Genomic DNA, 25,046 nt, shown 5'->3' on the forward strand with positions numbered 1-25,046 from the left:
CCAACTGTCTCAGAGGTGCAGAGTTGGGAAGGAGGTGATGGAGCTATAAACACAGCCAGCATGAAGGTCAGTGTGAAAGCCGAGGCCATCTGTCGTCTGGGGTGCATTGAATTCTGGTGGCCTGGCTCAGTCATATCCCAGTGAGTGACAGCCTTGCCTCCCAAGAGGAAGACAGAAAAGAAACCACATGTTGGTTCAGGCTGGGAGGGATGCACACAGCAGTGAGCTGAGAATAAACAAATGAATGATTAAAGCTCCAAATCATTGTTATCCGTGTGCACAGGGGCAGGGAGAAGACAAACGCATCCCCTGATGTTCTCCTTAATAAGTATACAGTATATATGCCACATACAACCTGATCATTAGGTTACAATTTCCTAGATCACGCATAAGCAATATATGTTGAACATAGGTCCTTGTACATCAGTTTTTCTCTTTTTTTGATCAAATTAACAATGACCTTAAGGGGTCCTGACATGTAGCAAATGAGTAGCAGAAACCACACAGCTTATTGCTCGGCTGCACCTATACTATCAGAGCGAAGCTCCAGCAGAAATCCACAAGTGCCAGGATAGGATCACACTTGCACCAGTGAGGTATTATGGTGCACCAACACTTAAAGGAAACCTACCACTTGTAGTGGTAGGTTTCCGATGGCAATACCGAGCACCAGCTCAGGGTGAGCTGATGCCGGAGCTTATTTTAGATAGTGTTTTAAACCGCGGTATCGCAGTTTAAAACACTTTTTAAACTTTATAGCCGGCGCAGGCAGGTACGCGCTCGGCGCTTACCGTGCGCGCGGCTACATAGGAAGTGAATGAGAGGCGCGTGCACGGTAAGCGCCGAGCGCGTACCTGCCTGCGCCGGCTATAACGTTTAAAAAGTGTTTTAACCCGCGATACCGCGGTTTAAAACACTAACTAAAATAAGCTCCGGCACCAGCTCACCCTGAGCTGGTGCCCGGTATTTCCATCGGAAACCTGCCACTACAAGTGGTAGGTTTCCTTTAACACTTAAGTCAGATTTACTTTCTATTGTGCCTGAAACAACAGATGTTTCTACTTTATCTGGTTTAGCAGAGCTGTGGTCTCAAATATGGATGTGGCTTGTCCTTCTCTCTTCAGTCTACTCCATTTTTTCATTGTTGCAACACATCACAGTGTAGTCCAAAAATTTACAGAAAATTACTGGTTGCACGTTCCCACGTGCATTAGGTTAGTTTGTTCGTTTGGGCTTTCTGGTTTTTGTTTTAATAAACAGAACGGCTAAACAATTCTGCCCAATAAAAGGCAGGAATGATGTAGATCTGCCAAGCATCCACCAATGACAAGAGCCATGGGCATATGATGAAGGCCTGTCCCTTCCTCCTGCAGATTCATCAGGAAACTCTGGTTCTCCTGATTTATCTGGTGGGCAGTTGCACTTGGGTGCAGGCAGGGGTTGGCATAGAACTGTACTATAACCTGCAAACGTTAGGCAAAAATTTTCATAAAGGCCTTGGTTGTTTCAGCCCTGCCTCACGTGAAAGTCATGTATGGAACCATTGACAAATAAGAAGTATACTATACAGGAAGCGTAATCACATAAAAAAAAAATAAAGCTGTGAAAAACCGCTCCTACAGTACATGACTTAGTATGACAGTGATCCAACTTTACACTAACCTGATTGGCATTTTTTACATTCTGCTCAGCCATATGAGAAGATCCTGGATGAAAATCTGTCACAGGCCCTAATGTAGGGTCACTACTCCGTCTGACCAGAAGTGGGGTACCTGCAACAAAGCAAAAGACAGTCAGATGTACAGAAAAGAACAGAAAAAGCTTTGATATCTGGACAGCAGCCTGTAAAATAATATTTTCCTCTGTCTGCTTCATGTGCTCACAGCGTGACAAAAAGTATGTTCTTTGCTAGAAAACAAACATAAGACACTGGGTCTAATCTCTTTTGAGATGTCTGGTAAATGTTAATGCTTCTCATCTGGACCTGTCATGTAGCAGAAAGAAAATAAATGGATTAAGCCCCAGCATTTCAGTGGTTAGAAGGTCAATAGCCATTTAAAATTTCCAATGCCATCCAAAGCCTACCTGTGCAAGTCATAAGAATATATTAAATACCAATAAAACAAATTGACTTAATTTAATGTGAAAGCAGGGATGGAAACCAATAAAGCCGATCCATTATGACTCGAAAAAGCTTTTCAACTGGAGGCTCCAGACAAGCCACAGAGTATAACCATCTGTGCTATCCATAAAAAGAATTACAGATCATGGCAGCACCAAGTATCTACGTATTTATTTTCATATTGATCAGTGGTCTTCACAGATAGGAGGACATTGACAGCTGAAGAAACACACGCCGGTATTTCAGAAATAAACTTAGAATTGAAGAGCTTGTGGGATCTGAACTCCACATGGCAGAAATTAGCATTCACTGATCATAACTTCAGTAGCCACGCCATGGATGTGAATTCATTAAAGAAATCACAATTTTCCATTTAGGCTCAAGAGCTTCATTATCTTAACTGGTAGCTTTGCAGTATGTATGACAGCTTGTTTGCATAATGACAGTGAAAATGAGTGGGTTTTTTTTTATGTAAATGGAAAAGGTGGACAGCGAATAACAGAGGAAGCGAACATTTGTTATTGGATATGTTTGTGAATTTTAAGTGTAACACATCCTGCTAATTTAGAAATGTGGGCCTTTTGTAGCCAACATCATTTTAAAAGGAAATTAGACCAGTTAATAATTGATAAAATAATTGATAACTTTATAGTATACAAGGCTGGAAAAAGACACAAATCCAGCAAGTCCAACCTTTACGAATTAAACAAATGTTTTTTCCCTATAACCCTTGGTGTTTTTGCTCTCCAGAAAGTCATCCAGGTCTCTATTGAACATGTACCTAGAGATCGCCATAACAACCTCCTGGGATTGTGTCGCACGCAATAGTTTTTTCGGGGCAGCTGCACTGGCTTCCATGCTGCACTGGCTTCCATGCGGCACAAGTTGGAAGGCGGGCCATCAGACATTCTGACTGATTCGGACTGAGCGTGGGATTCAACTTTCAAATTGTGTCACAAACCCAAGCACTTACATGCCCCACTAAAAAGAAGGTGAAATCAGTCGGACCTGAGCGGGGAAGCGGCACAAGCAGGATATCGGGCCCACGATCTTAGTGAATTATGTCAGAAAATGCATGAACTCCAGCGGACGGGTAAGTAAATGAGCCCCAATATTCCATGTGTGGTCTGCCCAGTGTCAGTGGTAGTGGACCCATTGAACCACCGCGAACGATGACTTAAGCCAACTCCTAGGAACGGTATCACCAGAGCCTGCCACAAAGCGGGTTGGACTTTTTGAGGCTGGATACCAACAGGTTGCTCCACAGGCACAACTTTTCTTGCGGTGATGGCCAAGGCGAGGTACAGAATCGTAAGGCAGAAACGTAGTCGTGGTCGGGCAGGAAGTCAGGACAGGTAGCACAGGATTGGAGTCAAGGACAAGGCTGAAGATCAGGGCTGGCGGCAGAGGACCAAAGTCAGGAATGGAATCAAGGTCAAAACAGGAAATCACTATAAACGCACAGAGTAATAATAGGAAAGCTTTCTCAAAGGCACAAAGACCTAGCAACGGACACAGGAAGGGGCCGGCCAGTGCCAATTAGCGGCATGCTGGCCTATTAAATCTTACAGAGGCAGCGTGGCCACGCACTAGGAGTCGGGGACACATGCGCCAGAGTGCAGGGATCGCCGCTGGAGTGAGGGAAGGTAAGTGAGGCTGCAGTGGGAGTCCAGGGGCACAGAGAGGCAGACAATTGCGCCTGCGACCTGGGAGATGGGTGCATCCGTGACACCCAGTGATTTCTTTAGGGGCACAACTATGTCCTTATTATGAGAAGCTATTCCTCTCTAGATACATACCATAATTTTATTTGCTTTTGAGGCAGCGCTGGTCATTAAAATTAAGTTTACCAATCTATCAACACCCCCCCCCCCCCCAAGTCTTTTTCAGCTGCAGTTTTGCCAATTAATTGTCATAGAACATAATTGTACACGCCTCCGCTTATACTCGAGTCAATAAAAAACAAACAGTGTACTCACCTTCCGACGCTTACCCCCCCCCCCCCCCCCGGCAGGCCCTCTTCTATACAGCAGGAATTCTGACGTCAGACATAGTAATGTCAGTGAGCGGCTGACGTCATAGTGCCTGCAACGGAGCATCGCTTTATAAAAGAGGACCTGCCGGGGAGGAGGGGCATCAGAAGGGGAGTACACAGTTTTTTTCTTACAGGCATTATATTGGGGGCAGGGGCTGCAGGATATATACTAGGGGGCTGGAAGCCTATATACTACAGGGGCTGGCAGGCTATATACTACAGGGGGCTGGCAGGCTATATACTACAAGCGGCTGGGTGGCTATATACTACAGGGGGTTGTCTGGCTACATACTACAGGGGGCTGGCAGGCTAAATACTAGAGGGGCTGGCAGGCTAAATACTAGAGGGGCTGGCTGGCTACATACTACAGGGACCTGGCAGGCTATATGCTAGAGGGGCTGGCAGGCTATATACTACAGGGGGCTTGCTGGTTATATACTAGGGAGGCTGTGACCAATGCATTTCACACCCAGGGCTTGTACTCGAGTCAATAGGTTTTTCCGATCATAAACCCATGCTGATTGAGGGTCATAAGGTTATATACAGCGAGTTACTCCAGGATAGCATTTCTAACAAACCCCTCAAATACACTCACAGGCCACTTTAGTAGGTACACCTGTCCAACTGCTCGTTAACACTTAATTTCTAATCAGCCAATCACATGGCGGCAACTCATTTAGGCATGTAGACATGTTCAATACAATCTCCTGCAGTTCAAACCGAGCATCAGTATGGGGAAGAAAGGTGATGTGAGTGGCTTTGAACGTGGCATGGTTGTTGGTGCCAGAAGGGCTGGTCTGAGTATTTCAGAAACTGCTGATCTACTGGGATTTTCACGCACAACCATCTCTAGGGTTTACAGAGAATGGTCCGAAAAAGAAAAAACATCCAGTGAGCGGCAGTTCTGTGGGCGGAAATGCCTTGTTGATGTCAGAGGAGAATGGGCAGACTGGTTCAAGCTGATAAAAAGGCACCAGTGACTCAAATCGCCACCCGTTACAACCAAGGTAGGCAGAAGAGCATCTCTGAATGCACAGTACGTCGAACTTTGAGGCAGATGGGCTACAGCAGCAGAAGACCACACCGGGTGCCACTCTTTTCAGCTAAGAACAGGAAACTGAGGCTACAATTTGCACAAGCTCATCGAAATTGGACAGTAGAAGATTGGAAAAACATTGCCTGGTCTGATGAGTCTCGATTTCTGCTGCGACATTCGGATGTTAGGGTCAGAATTTGGCGTCAACAACATGAAAGCATGGATCTATCCTGCCTTGTATCAACGGTTCAGGCTGGTGGTGGTGTCATGGTGTGGGGAATATTTTGTTGACACTCTTTGGGCCCCTTGGTACCAATTGAGCATCGTTGCAACGCCACAGCCTACCTGAGTATTGTTGCTGACCATGTCCATCCCTTTATGACCACAATGTACCCAACATCTGATGGCTACTTTCAGCAGGATAATGCGCCATGTCATAAAGCTGGAATCATCTCAGACTGGTTTCTTGTACATGACAATGAGTTCACTGTACTCAAATGGCCTCCACAGTCACCAGATCTCAATCCAATAGAGCATCTTTGGGATGTGGTGGAACGGGAGATTCGCATCATGGATGTGCAGCCGACAAATCTGCGGCAACTGTGTGATGCCATCATGTCAATATGGACCAAAATCTCTGAGGAATGCTTCCAGCACCTTCTTGAATCTATGCCATGAAGAATTGAGGCAGTTCTGAAGGCAAAAGGGGGTCCAAACCGTTACTAGCATGGTGTACCTAATAAAGTGGCTGGTGAGTGTATTTTTCCCCACAACAAAAGTTAGACTCACAGGTCTGTAGTTTCCAGGACCGCTTTTTGATCCTTTTTTGAATATTGGCACCACGTTTGCTATGCGCCAGTCCTGTGAAACAGAAACAGTCCTCAAGGACTCTTCAAATATTAAAAGTAATGGTCTGTTGTTCACGAAATAGAGTTCATGCAGTATCTGGTGGTGTATAACATCTGGGCCTCATGTTACTATCATGATTCCAGTTTCTGGAACTTCATTCTTACTCAATTATGGGTCACTAAAGGGATACTCAGATTTGTTATTTTTACGCACTTATGTAATCAATAACTAATAGAAGGAGGTAAAAAACATAGGAGGGTTCTGGCACTGCCATGAATAGTGGTCAAATCACTGCTACAGGACAGCAATTCCATGTTCCCGCATCATGTTAGTGGGATTGATCTGCAATACCAAGCCTAGCCACTGTACAAGGTATGGCAGGGTGCTTGGTAGGTAGTGAAGAGACGACAACCCTTATATGGGCACCATGCTCTCTTTGTTGATTAGATTATGGACAATCCTTTAAAACCTGTTGTGCCATTTGTTGTAATAAATATACTATACCACTAGAAATTGTTTAGGAGCATTATTTCTTACAATTTTGGAGCTTGTTTTGTTACAACTCCATATTGTCACATATGTCACCACACACTCTAATAATCATTCATTGCTTGCAATCATTCAGTTTCTAACTTTTATACTTTAAATGGTAAGAAGTCTCCAGAACAAACCTCTCCAAAGCTGGTTTCACACATCCGTGTTCTGTCTAAGATACAAGACCATTGTTGTGTGAATCTAACTTGGTGCACTATAGTGATGCAGAAAGCTCTGGAAAGTCTGGTGGGCACCAGTCGCACAAAATGCTGTGAGATTTGTACAGATGCCATCCAGTCATACTACACACTACATCATACCTCACTACAGCACAATGAGTTAACAGAACTATAATTGGTCTAGTGAATGTGGCTGTGCCCACTTAGAAAGGAGCCTGTAAGCAGTTTAGATCATGCAAAACCGACAAAGTTAGATAGCAGTTATGGACACCTATGTCAGCACACCAGAATTAGAGCACTAAGTTTCACTGGTGTGCAAGCTCTCTTCACTGAACACAGTTAAGCCCCTCCCCGCGAGTAGCTACTGTAGTGTTCAAAAAGAAGCCTGCTACAGCTGTGATTCATAGCAATAGCTGTGCTATGTTGTGTATCTTTTCTGAAAACAATACTGCACTACTTCCTCACCTCACCTTACTTGAGCTGTAAAACACTTGTGCAGAAAGACTTTATTCCAACAGCCTGTAGTCGGGAGATCAAAAAATGACAAGAAATTTTAAAAGGATCAGTCTGGCTTCTCTTTCCAAAGAGATTCTGGAGCATTGATGACTATAAGCAACTCATCAACATATTCCTTTTTTATATGCAATCATTGATCTACGAGGATCTAATACACAATAACCTAATTCATATGTCAGCAAATAAAACAAAATAAAATTAACTTATAATATATATGGGCAGCACGGTGACTCAGTGGTTATCATTACAGCCTTGTAATACTGGGAACCTGGGTTCAAGTCCAAGGGTCAACATCTGCAAAGAGTTTGTATGTTCTCTCAGTGTTCGTGTGGGGGTCCTCTGGTTTCCTCCCACACTCCAAAACATACTGGTAGGTTGATTAGATTGTGAGCCCCTTTGGGGACAGGACTGGCTTGGCAAGCTCTGTGCAGTTCTGCATAATCTGTGTGTGCTATACAAAAAAAAGGAATTCATTATATTTATTACACTTATATAAATATTCTAAAACACAAAAAGTGGCAATAATGTAGAAGGTAGAGGTACTAAATAGATTACTGTGAGTATCATTGATTGCATATAAAACAGAAATACATTTATGAGCTGCTTAGGGGGACTGCAGGGGGCAGGGCTAGTGTACAGGGAGCAGAGAAAGAGAGACAAACTCTATGAAGCCTCAGGCAAAATGACTGTCCACCCTTAAAGGAAACCTACCACCACGGATCTACCTATTAAGGTTGATCCAGTGGCAGGTTCCTCTGATGTAGAGCTGTATTGCCCCTTTAAGGCTAATTCTTTTGTGGGCCATAACTTTTGTAAATTTTAAATCACCCAATATTCAAATCTTCTAAAGAGGCTACTGGGGCCTCTTGTGTTCCGCCTACCCAGACATCTTCAGCGTGCAGCTCCTGGTAGTCGTGCACACTCGTCTGAGGCTCTGGGCATGTGCAGAACGCAGGCCGTGCGGTCTCGGCTCTGAAGCCAGAGCTACTGCCAAGTGGGTGTCACCATTCAGAAATGGGAGGTCCTCTGTACATTGATACGGTCAGTACAACTATTTGCACACATTTCACTAACTACTCGTAAATTTCTAAAGTTAACAACAAAATACAAGCCCAAAATAGAATGCCAATGTTATTTTACATGTACAAGTAGCAATAATGATATTTTGCTCTGTATTGTCTACAAAAAAGTTTAATAAAAAGAGTTTTAAAACAAAAACAAAATAGAATGCCAAAAACAAAAAAGATCCATGATTGTGATTTCAGATTCCACCACAGTATACTGCTAATTCATACCAACGCTTGGCATGGCTGCCCAAGGGGAAAATTTTTCCTTGTAGAGCTATGCCCTTTTCATGAAACCTCCATGAGGAATTTTACAGTTCAACCACAAATGATATATTTATAAATCCATTATTGAATGAAAGTATCACCATCAGCTTCTAGGAGATCACATTTTTCAGATTGTAAAACTAATTAAAAAAAACTATATTTCAATTCAAACTATAAAAAAGGGTAAATTTTAACTTAAAGAACAAAAATTCTAAGTAAATACTGCCAGATGTGTTCTAGATAAAGCTACACTTCACTGTCACAGACAATTTCATTCTGATCCCGTTTTGTTCCTGCAAGAATAGGCAAAGTACAGGCTCAAGTATGACTCGCAATTTCAAGGGGTCAGAGAGGAATGACATTACAGTCCGACACATAAAGAGAAGAAGCATCTATTCTGGTGAACCACCTATTTAATTTGGTAGCTTTCAGCTATATAAAACAGAGAGAAAAGACACAGCTGTTCAGAAATGGTTTTCTTACTTTTCTTTCTTACACGGAGTCAATAAAAAGTCTAAAAAAAGAAAAATGTTCAAAAACATGGTGGCAGGGAGGATACATAGATTAGTTTAATTTGGATGTAAAGTGGCATATTAGTAGATTTATGTTATTGTGTTGTGATAGCCAATTGCAATGCCAGAGTCAGTAGAAAACGGTTTGCAACGTTATTAAGCAAGAACAAGAAAAATAAGCACAGCATGAGGGGGTGGGTGTAATTTACCAGCGTGGGAAGATAATCACAAGTCTTTACAATTCTCGCTCTTCAACTTCTCTTTGTTATCTTTCAGTTTTTCATATGTAAGATATTAGTCGCCACCTCCTGCACCCAGTTCTGCTGTAACATGGGGCTCTGCAAAACTTTATCTTTTCATATACTAATAGAAATTAGTACACATACACAAAATATACATTGTATAAAACATCTAAGGCCTCTTATACCATATCTATTTAATATCTAAATGTAGCCTCCTAAATACATAACCAAGCCACATCTGAAAATGAGAAATTATTTTATAAAAAGAAAATAGCTTGTAAAGTCTGGTGAAAAAGAGCAGAGAAGATTCATATTTGCCTGAGATGAGTCAAATTGTAGAGGCTGCAAAGGGAGAATAACTTTAAAGACAACTATCCTTCGTTCTATAGTAGGTATGAAGTTGGCTTCATATTAAAGATAAGAATCTGAACTTTCAAATAATATATCAGGTTTGGGTTTTTTGGAGCTACAGAACTGGAGATATACACTCACCGGCCACTTTATTAGGTACACCTGTCCAACTGCTCGTTAACACTTAATTTCTAATCAGGCAATCACATGGCGGCAACTCAGTGCATTTAGGCATGTAGACATGGTCAAGACAATCTCCTACAGTTCAAACCAAGCATCAGTATGGGGAAGAAAGGTGATTTGAGGCCTTTGAACGTGGCATGGTTGTTGGTGCCAGAAGGGCTGGTCTGAGTATTTCAGAAACTGCTGATCTACTGGGATGTTCACGCACAACCTTACAGAGAATGGTCCGAAAAAGAAAAAAAAATCCAGTGCGCGGCAGTTCTGTGGGCGGAAATGCCTTGTTGATGCCAGAGGAGAATGGGCAGACTGGTTCGAGCTGATAGAAAGGCAACAGTGACTCAAATCGCCACCCGTTACAACCAAGGTAGACAGAAGAGCATCTCTGAACGCATAGTACGTCGAACTTTGAGGCAGATGGGCTACAGCAGCAGAAGACCACACCGGGTGCCACTCCTTTCAGCTAAGAACAGGAAACTGAGGCTACAATTTGCACAAGCTCATCGAAATTGGACAGTAGAAGATTGGAAAAACGTTGCCTGGTCTGATGAGTCTCGATTTCTGCTGCGACATTCGGATGTTAGGGTCAGAATTTGACGTCAACAACATGAAAGCATGGATCCATCCTGCCTTGTATCAACGGTTCAGGCTGGTGGTCTTGGTGTCATGGTGTGGGGAATATTTTCTTGGCACTCTTTGGGCGCCTTGGTACCAATTGAGCATCGTTGCAACGCCACAGCCTACCTGAGTATTGTTGCTGACCATGTCCATCCCTTTATGACCACAATGTACCCAACATCTGATGGCTACTTTCAGCAGGATAATGCGCCATGTTATAAAGCTGGAATCATCTCAGACTGGTTTCTTGAACATGACAATGAGTTCACTGTACTCAAATGGCCTCCACAGTCACCAGATCTAAATCCAATAGAGCATCTTTGGGATGTGGTGGAACGGGAGATTCGCATCATGAATGTGCAGCCGACAAATCTGCGGCAACTGTGTGATGCCATCATGTCAATATGGACCAAAATCTCTGAGGAATGCTTCCAGCAGCTTGTTGAATCTATGCCACGAAGAATTGAGGCAGTTCTGAAGGCAAAAGGGGGTCAAACCCGTTACTAGCATGGTGTACCTAATAAAGTGGCCGGTGAGTGTAAGTAGTAAAAGAAATAATTGGAAATGTGAGCGGCAGACAATGATCTGAGTTGGACTTTTTTGCTCATATCCATGGCTCTCACAAGCCGTATGTGATCTGCAAGATGATATTCCATAAGAATGTTTCCAGGTACTATAGAACCAAAGATAAAGAGACACATTTACTAAGGGTCGTGGGCCAGTTTTCTGTAGGACTTTGCATGTTCCTTCATGTTCAAACTGCCACATATGACTGCATTACTCTTCTGATACCCCCTGAGGACGCCATAGTCATGGCGAAACATGTCAGGGGGGGCTGTTTGAACGTTTATATATTTTAATAAGTGGTGATGTGAGGTGGGACTAAGCTAGCACAGCACTGTGTCGAGCTGCAGCGACACACTGCAACCAGGCACCAATTTAGGAAAGAGTCCATAGGGAATTTTGGCTGGCAGAGTGGTCAATATAATAGCGGTTATCTTATAAGCCGCATTACAACAGGGTAGTGCTTATCATAGTGTCAATCTAAGGAGCTATCCTTGAAATATATCCAACCACCCCTTCGAGGGGACACACCGAACTAACCCCCAGCTAAACGCATCAGTACGAACATATCCACCCTAGTCAATACCCTAAATTCTACCTCTCAACCCTACTGAAATTCAGTACCCACCTCCACCACGTTACGATTTTAATTCACTTTCACGACTGACTAGCACACAATTTTTGAATTAAAAATAAGACAAAATATTACTTAGTCCTAATTATAAGGAATAATAAAAGCTAAGTTTTAAATATTGGTCCAAGGACCTCCTTTTTCCTTGCAGAGATGCAAGAAATATGATAATATATTACTCTTCATGCGACACAAATTTTGTCATTGAAATGGGCATTTCAGTGCAGTGTGGAACATTTATCATGCGGAGTCCGAAGGAAATGTGTTGCATGCTCCATGTTAAAGAGGACCTGTCACCCCCAAAAAAGACCCCCCAATTATTTTAATGTTGTTAAAGTTGTTACTAGAGGAACTGACCTCTTATCGGGTCGGGTATATTCATGAGGGACGGCACTCCTCTCTATGTGCTGGCCGACACTTCCCCACCACACCCCTCTGAGAAGCCGGCAGCATTGCATGTATTGTGCAATTGCTACCAGCTTCTCCTCATATACTATATTGTTCCTGGCCAATGTCATAAACACAAAGTAAGAAAATATAAGCTCAACTGATGGAGTACATGTCTCTCCACGATGCGGGCACGCCATGCTTATTGACAGCGCCAGCCACTTGAGCTTATACTTTCTTATTTTGTGTTTCTGACATTGGCCAGGAGCAATATAGAATACCCGGAAAAGCCGGCAGTGATTGCGCAATACATGCGATGCTGCCGGCTTCTCAGACGGGCATTGTGGGAGATTGTCGGTCAGCACATAGAGAGGTGTGCCGGTCCCCTCATGAATACACCCGACTGCAACCGCAGTGGATACGAGGATCCGACCTCTTATTTGATAAGAGGTCAGATCCTCTAGTAACAACATAAAGTAAATTTAACATATATGGAAAGAGGCTGGGGAGAGGATTAAGGTGGGCATGTTTGGTGGGGGTCTTTTTTGGGGTGACAGGTCCTCTTTCAAAGTGCACCAGATAAAAGTTTGTACTCTCTGTTGGGGCAGTGCAGGAAGCACCAGAATTATGAAGAATGAGCATCAAAATTCCTTAATCTGGTGCCCTGTGCAAACTACACAGGCAAACTTCACATGTTTTCAGTAAATGTGTCCCAGAGGCACCATGGGCTTATGATCTATGTCTACAATATAATAGGCTTACTATTGTACGATTGCAGTATTCAAAGATATTTTTCAGTCAATGTAGGTTAGTTTAACTGACAGGTTCCCTTTAAGTCTAGACAGTAAAATAAGAATACAACCATTTATATTCCATGCATAATGGACTGAAATGTGTTTGGATCCACACTGCAGGGTAGCACAAGATATAAATAAAAGCATCAGCAAGACCTCTGTAAAAGTTTAATTAAATAAAATGCTGGCTATTTTTATTGGCAATTATTGTGCAATTAATAATTAATCTCTGTATTGAGAAGGCTATTTTAGTCTTTAAAGATTGTGGTCTGTAAAATGTCAGCAGGATAAAAAAAAAGAGAGAAAAGGATAGCAAGTAAATAACAGAACAAAGTAAGAGCATCTTTAATAAGTAATGCCGCCCGGCAAGAAATAAAGGTTTGTCTCCATACTGTGCATATCAGGTACACTAGCTGCATTGAGAACTAATGGCATGTAAGGCATCCAGCTAAAAGGCCAGACAAGTAAGAATCCCTCTCACATTCCCCGGGGAGTAGATATGAATGACTATACATTCATGTCTCTGGATGCTGTAAAAATGCTTTGATAATGCGTTACTATTTGTCTACATTTGTTTCATTCTCTCCACTATACTGTAGAAGTGATACCACAAGACCTGGGCACACAAATCTAAACATCCAGATTTCCATTCACACAGAAAATTATGTATGTAAAATGTATTTATTTTTTATAAATAATTTGGCTATTTATTATTGTCGGTTTCTTGATCCTTCACTTTATCTGCAAGCAACTTCAATACACAAGGTTAATGACCCTAATTTATGGGATTTGTCAGTGGTTCTGAGAAATTGAAACTGCTGACAGCAGAATATTGAAGTTTAGGAGAGCAGTTTAAACACACCTTGGTTGCATGACTGAGAAATTTACATTTTAATGCCCCCAGTACTACAATAACTTATGCCCTGAAGCCCCCACATCTTTGTGAATCAGTAGTTTGGTTTTGGATTGCACACTAAAACCTGTGTGCCACTCTGAATGAGATAAGAATATATGCATGGAAAGAATAACGCAGACACTCAGTTTCCAAGAAAAATTCGAATTTATTATTGAACTATATACTTTATCTAGCTTAGGAAGGTGTAATCCTCCTTGGTAGTACAACTTAACTTTAGGTTTATTAGCCCATAAATACATTTAGCGCCCCTTATATACTCGAGTATAAGCCGACCCGAGTATAAGCCGAGACCCCTAATTTTACCATCAAAAACTGGGAAAACCTATTGAATCAAGTATAAGCCGAGGGTGGGAAATGCATTAGTCACAGACCCCCCCCCCCAGTATGTATACAGCCTGCCCCCAGTAGTATACAGCCCTGCCCCCAGTAGTATACAGCCCTGCCCCCAGTAGTATACAGCCCTGCCCCCAGTAGTATACAGCCAGTCCCCAGTAGTATACAGCCCTGCCCCCAGTGGTATACAGTCCTGCCCCCAGTAGTATACAGCACTGCCCCCAGTAGTATACAGCACTGCCCCCAGTAGTATACAGCACTGCCCCCAGTAGTATACAGCACTGCCCCCAGTAGTATACAGCACTGCCCCCAGTAGTATACAGCACTGCCCCCAGTAGTATACAGCACTGCCCCTAGTAGTATACAGCACTGACCCCAGTAATATACAGCCAGCCCAGCATTAAAAGAAAATAATAAACTTATATACTCACCCTCCGGTGGCCCCGACCTGCAGCGCTGCTCCCCCGATGTCCGCGCGAGACCTCTTCTGGCTTCGGCACCAGTCTTCTGTCTTCACTAACTTCGTGCCGGGCGCCGCCATTGTTCTCCCCCGGACGGCGCCTAGTATGACGCGCCGCTGGTGACGTCATACTATGCGCCGCCTGGAGGAAAAACATGGCGGCGCCCCGCACGAAGTTAGTGAAGACAGAAAACGGGTGCCGAAGCCAGAAGAGGTCTCGCGCGGACATCGGGAGAGCAGCGCTGCAGGTCGGGGCCACCGGAGGGCGAGTATATAAGTTTATTATTTTTTAAAGATTTTTTATGATTGTATGACTCGTGTATAAGCCGAGGGGACGTTTTTCAGCACATTTTTTGTGCTGAAAAACTCGGCTTATACACGAGTATATACGGTACCTCGAATACAGGGAGTAAATATCCCTCAAGTAAAACAAAACTATTAAAAATGAATAAAAACAAAAATATTAAAACAAAAACTATACCAATTTTGCAGTATATGTAGAGAGCTAACCCTCAAAAAGACATCACACCAGGGATTTGCAGTGTAATTCTTTGAGTCACTTTATTCTAAAATGTATAAATTTGATTGAACCTCATGACCCTCCTTCTATCCTCCCTGGGCATCTACTGATAAAAACCATCTGCAAGGTAATTCTTTACATAAGCATTGATTGAATGGGGGCCTTTGACTATAGTTTTCAATCAAGTTGAATCTTGAGCCTCTAAGAATAATAAAAACAAACTTCAGCTTATCACAGATCAAAATAGTTCATCAAAAAAATGAAACTGTTCTCCTTTAAATGAGATCATAACTGCAAGATTTGCTTTCCTGCAGCGCTGCAATCACAGGTGTAATTGTAAGGCATTCCACAACATGTATCCTGATTGCACATTTCTGAGATGTGTCAGGACTAACTGATAACACATGCTAGAAGGATGAAGTAACATTCCTAGATGACATTCAGTGTTTTACAATACAGTGTAGAAATTCCTCTCCTTGTAGTTCATAGGTGGCTGTGTTTCTGTACTCTAGAGTTTAATTCTCCCACATGGTTCATTGCAGTTTAATTGTCACTCAGAGAAAAACAACATATTTTGCAATATTAAATACAGTTATATACAAATATAAACCTAACAAGGAATTCATCAGATTCTGTTCCTCTTTCTGTTAACAAATAGCATGAGTCTTTCATTCCGCCATCAAAAGTGTTAAGTAAGGAAACATTTAACCTCTTTATCACAAAGGACATATCTCATACATCCTTTAACTTCTAACTGTCAATTTAACAGTTAATATCTCCGGTTCTCTGCAATTTAGAAACAAAAACTAGATCCATACAAAAGAAGAGATTCTTCTCTTTCAGGGGAAAATAAATGAGATGCGAGGTACCAGGGATACAAGGTTATAGCGCTCTAAAGTGTGGCCCCCTCCAGCTTCTTAGCAAGGAGAGAGGTGCACAGAGGGGCTCCTTGAAACTCACTGGTAAAGTAATTATTGACTATGCAGCTACTAATGTTCATGTTATTAACCCTCTCCTACCTAGAACAGAGAGCACACTTGCATATTAATTGCATGATTGTTTTTTTACGTAATGGAGGCAGAGGATGGACATTTGATCTTCTTCACCTAATGAGGCTACGTATTAACGCTGCAACCCAGAATTTGTCCAAGAAATTGCATGAAACAGCGAAAACACACATTCCTGAATAAAAGTTTTTATTTCACACCATACCTTCATTAGTAAAACCTTACTCACATTCTGAACTGCAGAAGGTTCCATTACAGGTCTAATACAATGTGGCGCATAATACACCCATCTAAAAGTGACATTTGTTATCTCATTAGCTTGTTTTATGAATATATAGTTTTTCTATTTGGGTTACCATTTTTTTTGCAGAAATTTATGGTGCACCCTATGGATTTAATGTTCCTTGTACTGCATATTTGAATACATGTTAGGCTTTGTTTTCTGAAAAAAAATATTTTGACAGGATAGTAGCCTTTTGCTTTGTATATATATTTTGTGAATTATAACCAAATGTTGCAAGTTTGTTTTAGAATTTTAGCATTGTAAATACGTGTTGATGTTGTTTATTGTGGTATATACAAATCTTCTCACTAACTATTTTTCTATTTGGTTTTATTTGTACATGTTAATATTGTAAAAATTGCTATGGCCAATAAAAATTTCCATAAACTCCTGGCAGGGAAAGTGTTGATACACTAAAGTCTATGGTGGGCAGTAGGTTAATGGGTGATCTTCCATTCACCTTTCTGCTGAAGAAAATCTACCACTGAAATCTATTAACTATGCACTCTGCTGGTTTCCCAGCTGCAAGATTTAGGGATATGTTTATTGAAAGGGTTAATAATTTAGTTTATTTATAAATTTAAGATTTAACTTTATATAAATGAAAACACAAGAGCTTCGGGGATAGTCACCAAAGCCTTTCAGGGCTGGGGCTCTGTCTCTTAATCATCCACTGAATATGTTGTGCCCGACCTCTTTCCTCCCTCCGTACTCTCTCATGTTCTGTGCTGGAAATCTTGCAGGAGAAGTTTTATTATAAACTCTTCTAAAATAGAGAGAGCAACAAAAAGCTTCTATGCAGGTGTTAACTGGGGCTTAGAGCGAAACCATCACCATGAGTTACCAAACTCTACACCCACTGTTTTTTATTTTCCAGCTTTACTACCATGCCAAAAGTGAACCTTAAAAGTATGCATATGAGGCTAATGTGCTTTGTGGGCATTAGCAGAGAACCTCTGGGTTTTGGCTCCACAGCAATAGCAATGTCCCCTTACAACACTTCTATTGTCCAACTTTTTTATCCTTTCCCCTTCAGATATGTCACAAATGAAAATCTTCAAATCAAATGCTTGTCTTTACACATTGTTATTACACAATTTGGAGAATGTCAGCTTTAACTGTTTTTCAGATATTTTTTCTCTTGATCAATATATGATGGTTGCCGGGTTTGCCGACAACCTGTTACTACAATTGGGCACTATCCAATGAATCAAGGCATCTGCTTTTGGCTCTGTACTCTGTAAGGTGCCAGGTACAAACACAGATTTGAATAGTTAATAGGTGCCAGGTGCCTATCCAGGGTTCTATCAACGAGACATTAATAGACTATTCAGAGGAAGGAAAAGAATATTTCACACAACCCTTTAAAGGTTGGGTCTTAGGTTTATAAATTGCACCAAAATGAAAAGAAAGCCCCTAATGAAATAGTGGAAACAGCTGATGATAAGCGTGCCTTGTTTGATTATATTTTTAATTGACAGCCTAGAGGAGAGTTGCACATCTGCATAACAGTACAGAAGAAGAAAAAGGAAGTGAGAGATAGAAAATTAGATTCATTTCACAGCGGCCAATGACTGATACCACTGGTCTCACCTTTTCAGCTTAGATTACACAACAGACAACTATGAAAGGTAAAATAGAGGGCCAATAGAGAAAAATGACAGTAGGGTTCACTTAGGAGGGGAACCAGAAAGATAAAGAAAAAAATATGTATGCTGGTAAGCCAGTCTTCATCCATCAGGATGCATTATCTGATAACCTAGAGCAGCAATCCCACTGTCTTGTAGACAGAACCCATCTCATATACAACGTGTCTTCGGATGATTCTTTTAGGCAAATAATTAATTTAGGTCTACCACCTTTGCCTGTGTGACCTAAAGAAAACAAAATATGCAAATAGAGGGCAGAAATCACAGGAACTCATCTTGGAAAGATGGAACTTCTATCAGCTTTCTAAATTCATGAAATGCCATGTGAACATTCGTTCAGAACTGCTATTGTTAATATTGAAATATGATTGATGAAGTTTCCATTTGAGGTTAAGTAATAATAAACACATGTAAATGAGGTGCCACTGGCCTTATACATCAATGTACATACTCTATGATATTCTATGATTCCATAACCATTACAAATACAGTCTGACATAGAAGAGATTCAATAAGAAAAGCTGATATTTTAATATACAGAAAACAGAGGTATTTCTTATGATATCACAAAGTAGGACTTATAAATATAGAGCAATCAATTATTCAGGGAAAGAACTGTTAAAGATGTACAGAACTAATTTCTTTTTCAACACAAATGTACCCCTTTTCTTAATGGCATGCTCTATGAATTCACACTAGCCTCTGAACATGTGTCCTTTTGATACACAAGACGTATAGTAATAATAATTATAATAATTCTTTATTTATATAGTGCCTACAGATTACGCAGCACTGAACAAAGTATGTCAAATTATCAACTAAGCCAATCATTGGCTACATTAGAGACCTACCTCAGCCAATCATTTTAATGCATTTCCTGTGCATCCTCAAGAGAACCAGGACATTGAAACCAGTATGGACCAGAAGTGGACTGAGAACAGCAACTTTTTTAAAATATTATCAACCAAACAAGATCTAAGAAATCCATGTTCTCAGGTCCTCCCATATTTACTATAATTATACAGCAGATTCATAACTATTACTATGCTATTTTTCTGCAGAAAGCATGGCAACAAAACATGTGTTGGGGTCTCCGACACCACTCTCTAAATAGCTGACATGGCTAAGACACTTGTCATCAAGTGAAATTGAAAAACAGACGCTTGCAACCTATATAGGGATATAACACTTAGTAGATTGGATTCATTGTGATAGGTAGAAATGTTTATCTACCATTGGAATGGTATTACCTTGTTGGTTACGCTGTGTTTTTAATAATTATAATAGTATTTGGATATGTTTTATTACATGGGAACATGGGGGCTATTTATCATAGAACTGTGCTCGTGTCGAGCATCCGGTAAGTGCCTGCACAGTGTTTATTTCCACACTAGGCCCTACCTGGCATAGAAATAAAGACAGCTGGCAAATTTTCACATATGTACATAGGAACCCCCTTGTAATGCCCACTCCCTGCCATGCCCCAACCTCATTTTTGGTCTTGGCTTTTAAATATATGGATTATTTCATACACGATAAGGTGTTAAACTAGCCTAATGACTAATTGTGTGAAGATGCTTTTGGCTTATAAATTAGAAGTTTAGTTTAGATTACTTACCTTCATGTCAGAGTTTTGTCAATTCCTATCCAAAGGCATAGCATGCAAATAAGAAAGGAGAGACAGATAAGTAGAAATATGAAAGGAAAAAAGGCCCATATAATACGCCCACTAGCCATCTTCTTTAAGAACTACACATACAACAGTGTGACTAAGGACTCTCAGGTTGCAGGAAAGTAGGTTAGCTTAAGTGTTTCATGACCATTAACAGCATATCAATAATAATCTAATCTAAGAATAATAGTGTCAAACTCTATGTAAGTAGATACCTATTTACAGTGGATTCTGTCCCAGAGTCAAATGCGGCCTCTATAGTTACACCACTGTCGGCGCCCTAATAAGCCCACCTTTTAATGGAATTTTTGTTGGTCAGACTCATAAAGAAGAATGGAAAGGGTTGCAGTGATTTAAAGAGGTTGTCCACTTTTAGCAAATACTTGAAAACTATGTACATTCACGGTCATACTGCAGAATATAAAATCCACTGCATAAGACTGTGCTGCCATACTAATGGTTATTGTACTTCCTGTTTTTGTCTTAATTCATCTTCAAACAAGAGCAAAGAAATGTTGTTTTTCTTATGTGGGTTGCATCCTGAAATGCCACAGCTTTGTGGCATCATTCACATAAAAAACTCATGTAGTAAGTGTTGATGTTTTTGGCCTGTAACTTCTTCAACTAACTAAAAGATACGTGAGTAAAATGACCATTTTTTGAAAATTATAATTAGGTAAGGTCAAAAGGGAGGGCAAGTTAAAGATATTTAGTAAAGTTATTTCTTTTTATAGTGATTATGAGGCAAAAGGTCCCCTTTAACAACCTCATTTCTAAATCAGTGCCCATGTAAACTCCTTTTTAGGAGATATTAGAATTACACTGAATGTATGTATACTACTGAATAAGATATACACAGTATAAAAAAGTGAACAATAAAAATGAAATAAGAATCTTCCAGTTTAGGCTGTTTTTCACTCTCATCTGGTATCAGGTGACTGAGCAAATGTGACTCACAGCTACACGCTCACCCTGCATTTAGCTTCTACGTAATCTGAAAACCCAGTGAGCGTTTGATTCACTTCCTAGCAAGATGGAAATCAGCATGATAGGCCCTGAAAGCTTGAATAGTATACAATTCAAAGTTTTCAATATTCAGATCAACTATTGAATTGTGCAAAGCCTTGTAAAATGTTCAGTTAGACTGTGTTTATATACTGTGTCTGTCAGAGGTGTTGTTTGTGCCATTCTTCCGATTTCATTTTACAAATTTAGCTCAGTTTACCCTTGATTTTCATTGTGTAGCATCTCATTTCAGCATCTTTTTTCAGAAAACCTCAGCATGAAAAAAAAAAACCTTGCTGCTACACTATGTGATTTGACTCAAACTAGTCATTTGAACAGGGACAGAAAAAAAATAGATTGTTGTGTTATAAAGAATATGTGCATGTGATTTTATATAGGTTACCTTACACCAATAATGAAGATAGAAATAGCTAATTGCTCAGATAAGAAGGTCATAAGAGTCCACTACAAGACATTATTCACATCTGCTCCAAACACAATACAGGACTGCAGGAAATGAAGCTAGCTGGAAATACCATGAGTGTAATGTGACAAATGTAATGACAGTAAAAGATCTCTAAATTTACATCTCCATTCACTAGTTTTGATGGTAATGTCTGTACAAAAGATGTCTGGTATAAAAAAAATCCGTCAAGAAAGAGTCCAAGCGCTGAAAAGTCTATTGCATACAAGTTAACTACCCACTATTGACTTCATAACAGATCCTTATGACTGCCAAGCAGTGTAAGTGTTAACGCTCCCAAACGTATCCTCAACTGTGTAATAAAGTTTTCTGCTGTGAGATATAAAGAAGGAGTGTAATGCGTTAAAGGGGTATTCCAGGAATCAGCATAATTCATATACAAGTGGACACTCAAAACATAAGCTAATGTGTAATTAGTTGTTATTTAAAATTTTGCCCCCGTTAGCAGAAAATACTGATGACATAGACTGTAATGAAGAATTAAAATGCTACTGGCCCTTTAATCAGTCCGTTAATTTCCTCCGCGTGGTCCGTCGCAGAAAAGAATATGGCCACTGGTCACATGTCCACATCACATGTCCTGCAGCTGCCTGGGCAGGTCATGTGATCACCACTAAGTTTGGCTGTAGTCGGTTGGTTGCAGTGCATCCAGTATAGTCAGTGTTGTGGTGATGGCAGTTACACATCATTACTATGGTAACAGAGCAAGAAAACCTGTTACATCATCACTGGGAGCAGAGCATAAGAGGGAGGAGGAGTTACTGAGAACTAAAGGATCATGGAACTTGTAGTTTCCAGTGGCGGCCATCTTAGTGATAACTCCACCTACTTTAGAGAGGCCATAAATTTTGTAAATCATAAAATCATATTATTTTAGCTCCGTTTTGTGACTAATGACATTGAGTATTGTTGTATTCATTTATTTGTACCACCACGGGTTTTTGTGTCAGACGTTCATATTCCCGGAATACCCCTTTAAAGCTAAATGGAATGGATATTTGCAATGTAGTGCATTAATGCCTAACTAATAAATCATCTAAATAATAACTACCTATATACTCTAGTATAAGCCAACCCGAATATAAGACAAGGTACCTAATTTAAACAAAAAATGGGAAAACCTATTGACTCGAGTGTAAGCCTAGGGTGGGAAATGCATTGGTCACAAACCACACCCAATATATAGCCAGCAGCCCATGTCACCCAGTGTATAGCCAGCAACCCCCTAGTATATAATCGGCCCCTGCCCCCTAGTATGTGTAGCTGGCCCCCTAGTATATAACCAGTGCCTGCCCCCTTGTATACAGCCATCATCCCCATTCCCCGAGTATGCACAGCCTAAAAAAAAATCTCTGTACTCACCTTTCCGATACCCCCCACAGGTCCTCTGCTGTCTTCGTAAGCTCCGACTCTGTCTTCAGGTACCCGCGCGTTGCGTCGCATAGACCATGACATCAGCCGCTTGCTGACAACATAGTGTGTGCCGATGGTGGCATAGACACTATGTTTCCACGTGCTGCATCATGGTTTGTGTGATGCAGCACGTGGAAACCCGAAGACTGAGCTGGAGATTCAGAAGACAGAAGAGAACCCATGGTGGGGGGTGAGGAACGTCGGAAAGGTGAGTACAGCAGGGTTTTTTTTCATAGACTCAAGTATAAGCCAAGTTTTTGTTTTGAAAAGCTTGGCTTATACTTGAGTGTATATACGTAATTTTACCACAAAAACTGGGAAAACTTATTGACTTGAGTATAAGCCTAGGATGGGAAATGCATTGGTCACATACTGCTCCCCATTACAGTGAGAGCCAGCCCTCTGCCCCTAGTAGAAAACTATTCAACCTCCTTCCCCACAGTATATAGCTAGTAAACCCCCTGCCACCCAGTATATAGCTAGCTAGCACCCTTCATACCAGTATATATCCACCTAGTACATTGCAAGCCAGCCCCTTGTCTCCCCAGTATAAAGCTATTCAGCTCCATTCCCCCCAGTATACAGCTAGCGAGCCCCCTGCCCTTAGTATATAGCCAGCCCCTGCCGCTGTATATATCCAGACAGCGCCTGCCCCAGTATATCAAAAAGTAAACTAAATTCTCACCTTTCCAACGCCCCCTGCTAGTCCTTTTCTTTCTTCCTGTGCTCCGGGAGGTCAAAGGCACCGGCGGCACACACACTACGACGTCAGCCACCTGCTGATATCATAGTGTGTGCGCCTGATGTAACAGTTCCCTTACTGGCCATGCACACACTATGATGTCAGCAGTGCGCCTGTCAGAAAAAAGAAGAGGACCTGCGTTGGAGAGGAGTAAAGTATTTTTTTTATATAATATTAGTATAAGCAGAGTTTTGGTTTTCCAACACATTTTTTGTGCTAAAAAACTCAGCTTGGATTCTGGGGCAAATACCCAATTTTAGTGGCTCCAGTATTTAACCCCCATTTATACACACTTTATACATATTCCATATGTATCCCAATCATAAATATTTGTACGTGTAGACTAGACATAATGATGTTCAAATCTCCCCAATTTCCTATCCACTTTTGTCAAACACTATAGATTAAGTCCAGGGCAATGGTGTAGACAAATTCCAGATTCTGGTCATGAGGAAGGAGGGCAGCAAAAATCAGAAGCAGGTTAGTAGAATTGAAAAATGTACCAAGGAAATGTAACACTGTTTCTGCAATTCAAAGAGATCTATCCTCTTTGCAATGGAAACGAAGAGGGGGTATTTATCATTGCTTGTACGCCAATTACGACTCCCCCTACGGCATGCCCGGTGGACATGTACAGAACAATGTGGAAGATGTAGATAGAGCATCTGAGATTATATAGCACCCTCCTACCCCCCCCCCCCCAAACAAAAAAGAAACCTGTCCCTAGTGCAACCCAGGACTCCGCTTAGGAGGAACTCAAATAGATTTACTGTATGTCCCTCGCAGGCCAAAAAAAATAGTATTAGTATTTAACTAATAATTTGCAAAGAAGAAAACATGGCAGATGATTAGCACTAATGGAGACAAGGTAACGTCGCCTTTATTTTCTATCATTAATACAAATGAGGACAGCATCCTTATCCATTCATCAGTCCCTCTACACAGGGCAGTGCACAGTCACTTGCTTCTTTTCATCTATCTTTGAAAAACATTCTACAGTTTATCATTTCATTCTCACCTAATTAGTTCTTATAATTGTAAATGCTGAGATGTTACGGAGATAATCAAAGAGCTAATTACCACCAGCTCATTCTTACAATATGATATGACACTAGAAATTGTATTATTACTAAAGTGTACCGCTTGTATCCTCGCTGATGAGCGCGGAGAGGAAGATCGGCAATGCAATTTGGCATCTAACTGTGTATTGTACAAGGACATTTAAACAAAACCAGATACTCATGATTCAGTGTGTTTGTGCAGGCAGAAAAATAAAGGAGAAATACACATTTAACATTTAATCTGCATGAAGACATTACATATGGAAAAAGTTTATAACAAATCACATTTGTGTGGGTATCTTAAACTTCTTATGCTTACTCTTACCATTTGTATGGACAACAATCCAGACTAGAGGAAAATAAAATACAAAAAAATGCAGTGACAAGAAGCAATAGCCTTGCATAGAGAAGTAGAGACGACTGCTTATGTTTATGATGCAGACAATAGATGGAAATCAAGACTCCGTGTAACAATGAATTCTACAAGTTTTCCTTCTCCTGGAATTTAGACAGATACCATTGCTCTTGCTTAAGATCTGCGTTGCAGTGTCATACATATAATTTACTTCGTGTATACAATACTAAGCTTGGAGCTAATGCAGACAGAGTATAAGATAACA

General features: G+C 40.9%; 1 protein-coding gene across 7 annotated transcripts in view; it reads right to left on the reverse strand.

Moving 5' to 3' along the window:
• PARD3B (par-3 family cell polarity regulator beta) overlaps positions 1 to 25,046 on the reverse strand; it is an 862,331-nt gene that overhangs the window by 678,284 nt on the left and 159,001 nt on the right. For 6 of the 7 annotated variants that reach the window (XM_072121091.1, XM_072121090.1, XM_072121093.1 and 3 more), the window contains exon 4: positions 1,663 to 1,772. In XM_072121091.1, coding sequence (XP_071977192.1) covers positions 1,663 to 1,772 — 110 coding nt within the window. Of the gene's footprint in view, positions 1 to 1,662; positions 1,773 to 19,667; positions 19,693 to 25,046 lie in introns of all 7 variants that reach the window. The other variant, XM_072121094.1, reaches the window with a different exon arrangement.

The sequence above is a fragment of the Engystomops pustulosus genome, chromosome 8 (assembly GCF_040894005.1).
Source record: "Engystomops pustulosus chromosome 8, aEngPut4.maternal, whole genome shotgun sequence".
NCBI classification, from domain to species: Eukaryota; Metazoa; Chordata; class Amphibia; order Anura; family Leptodactylidae; genus Engystomops; species Engystomops pustulosus.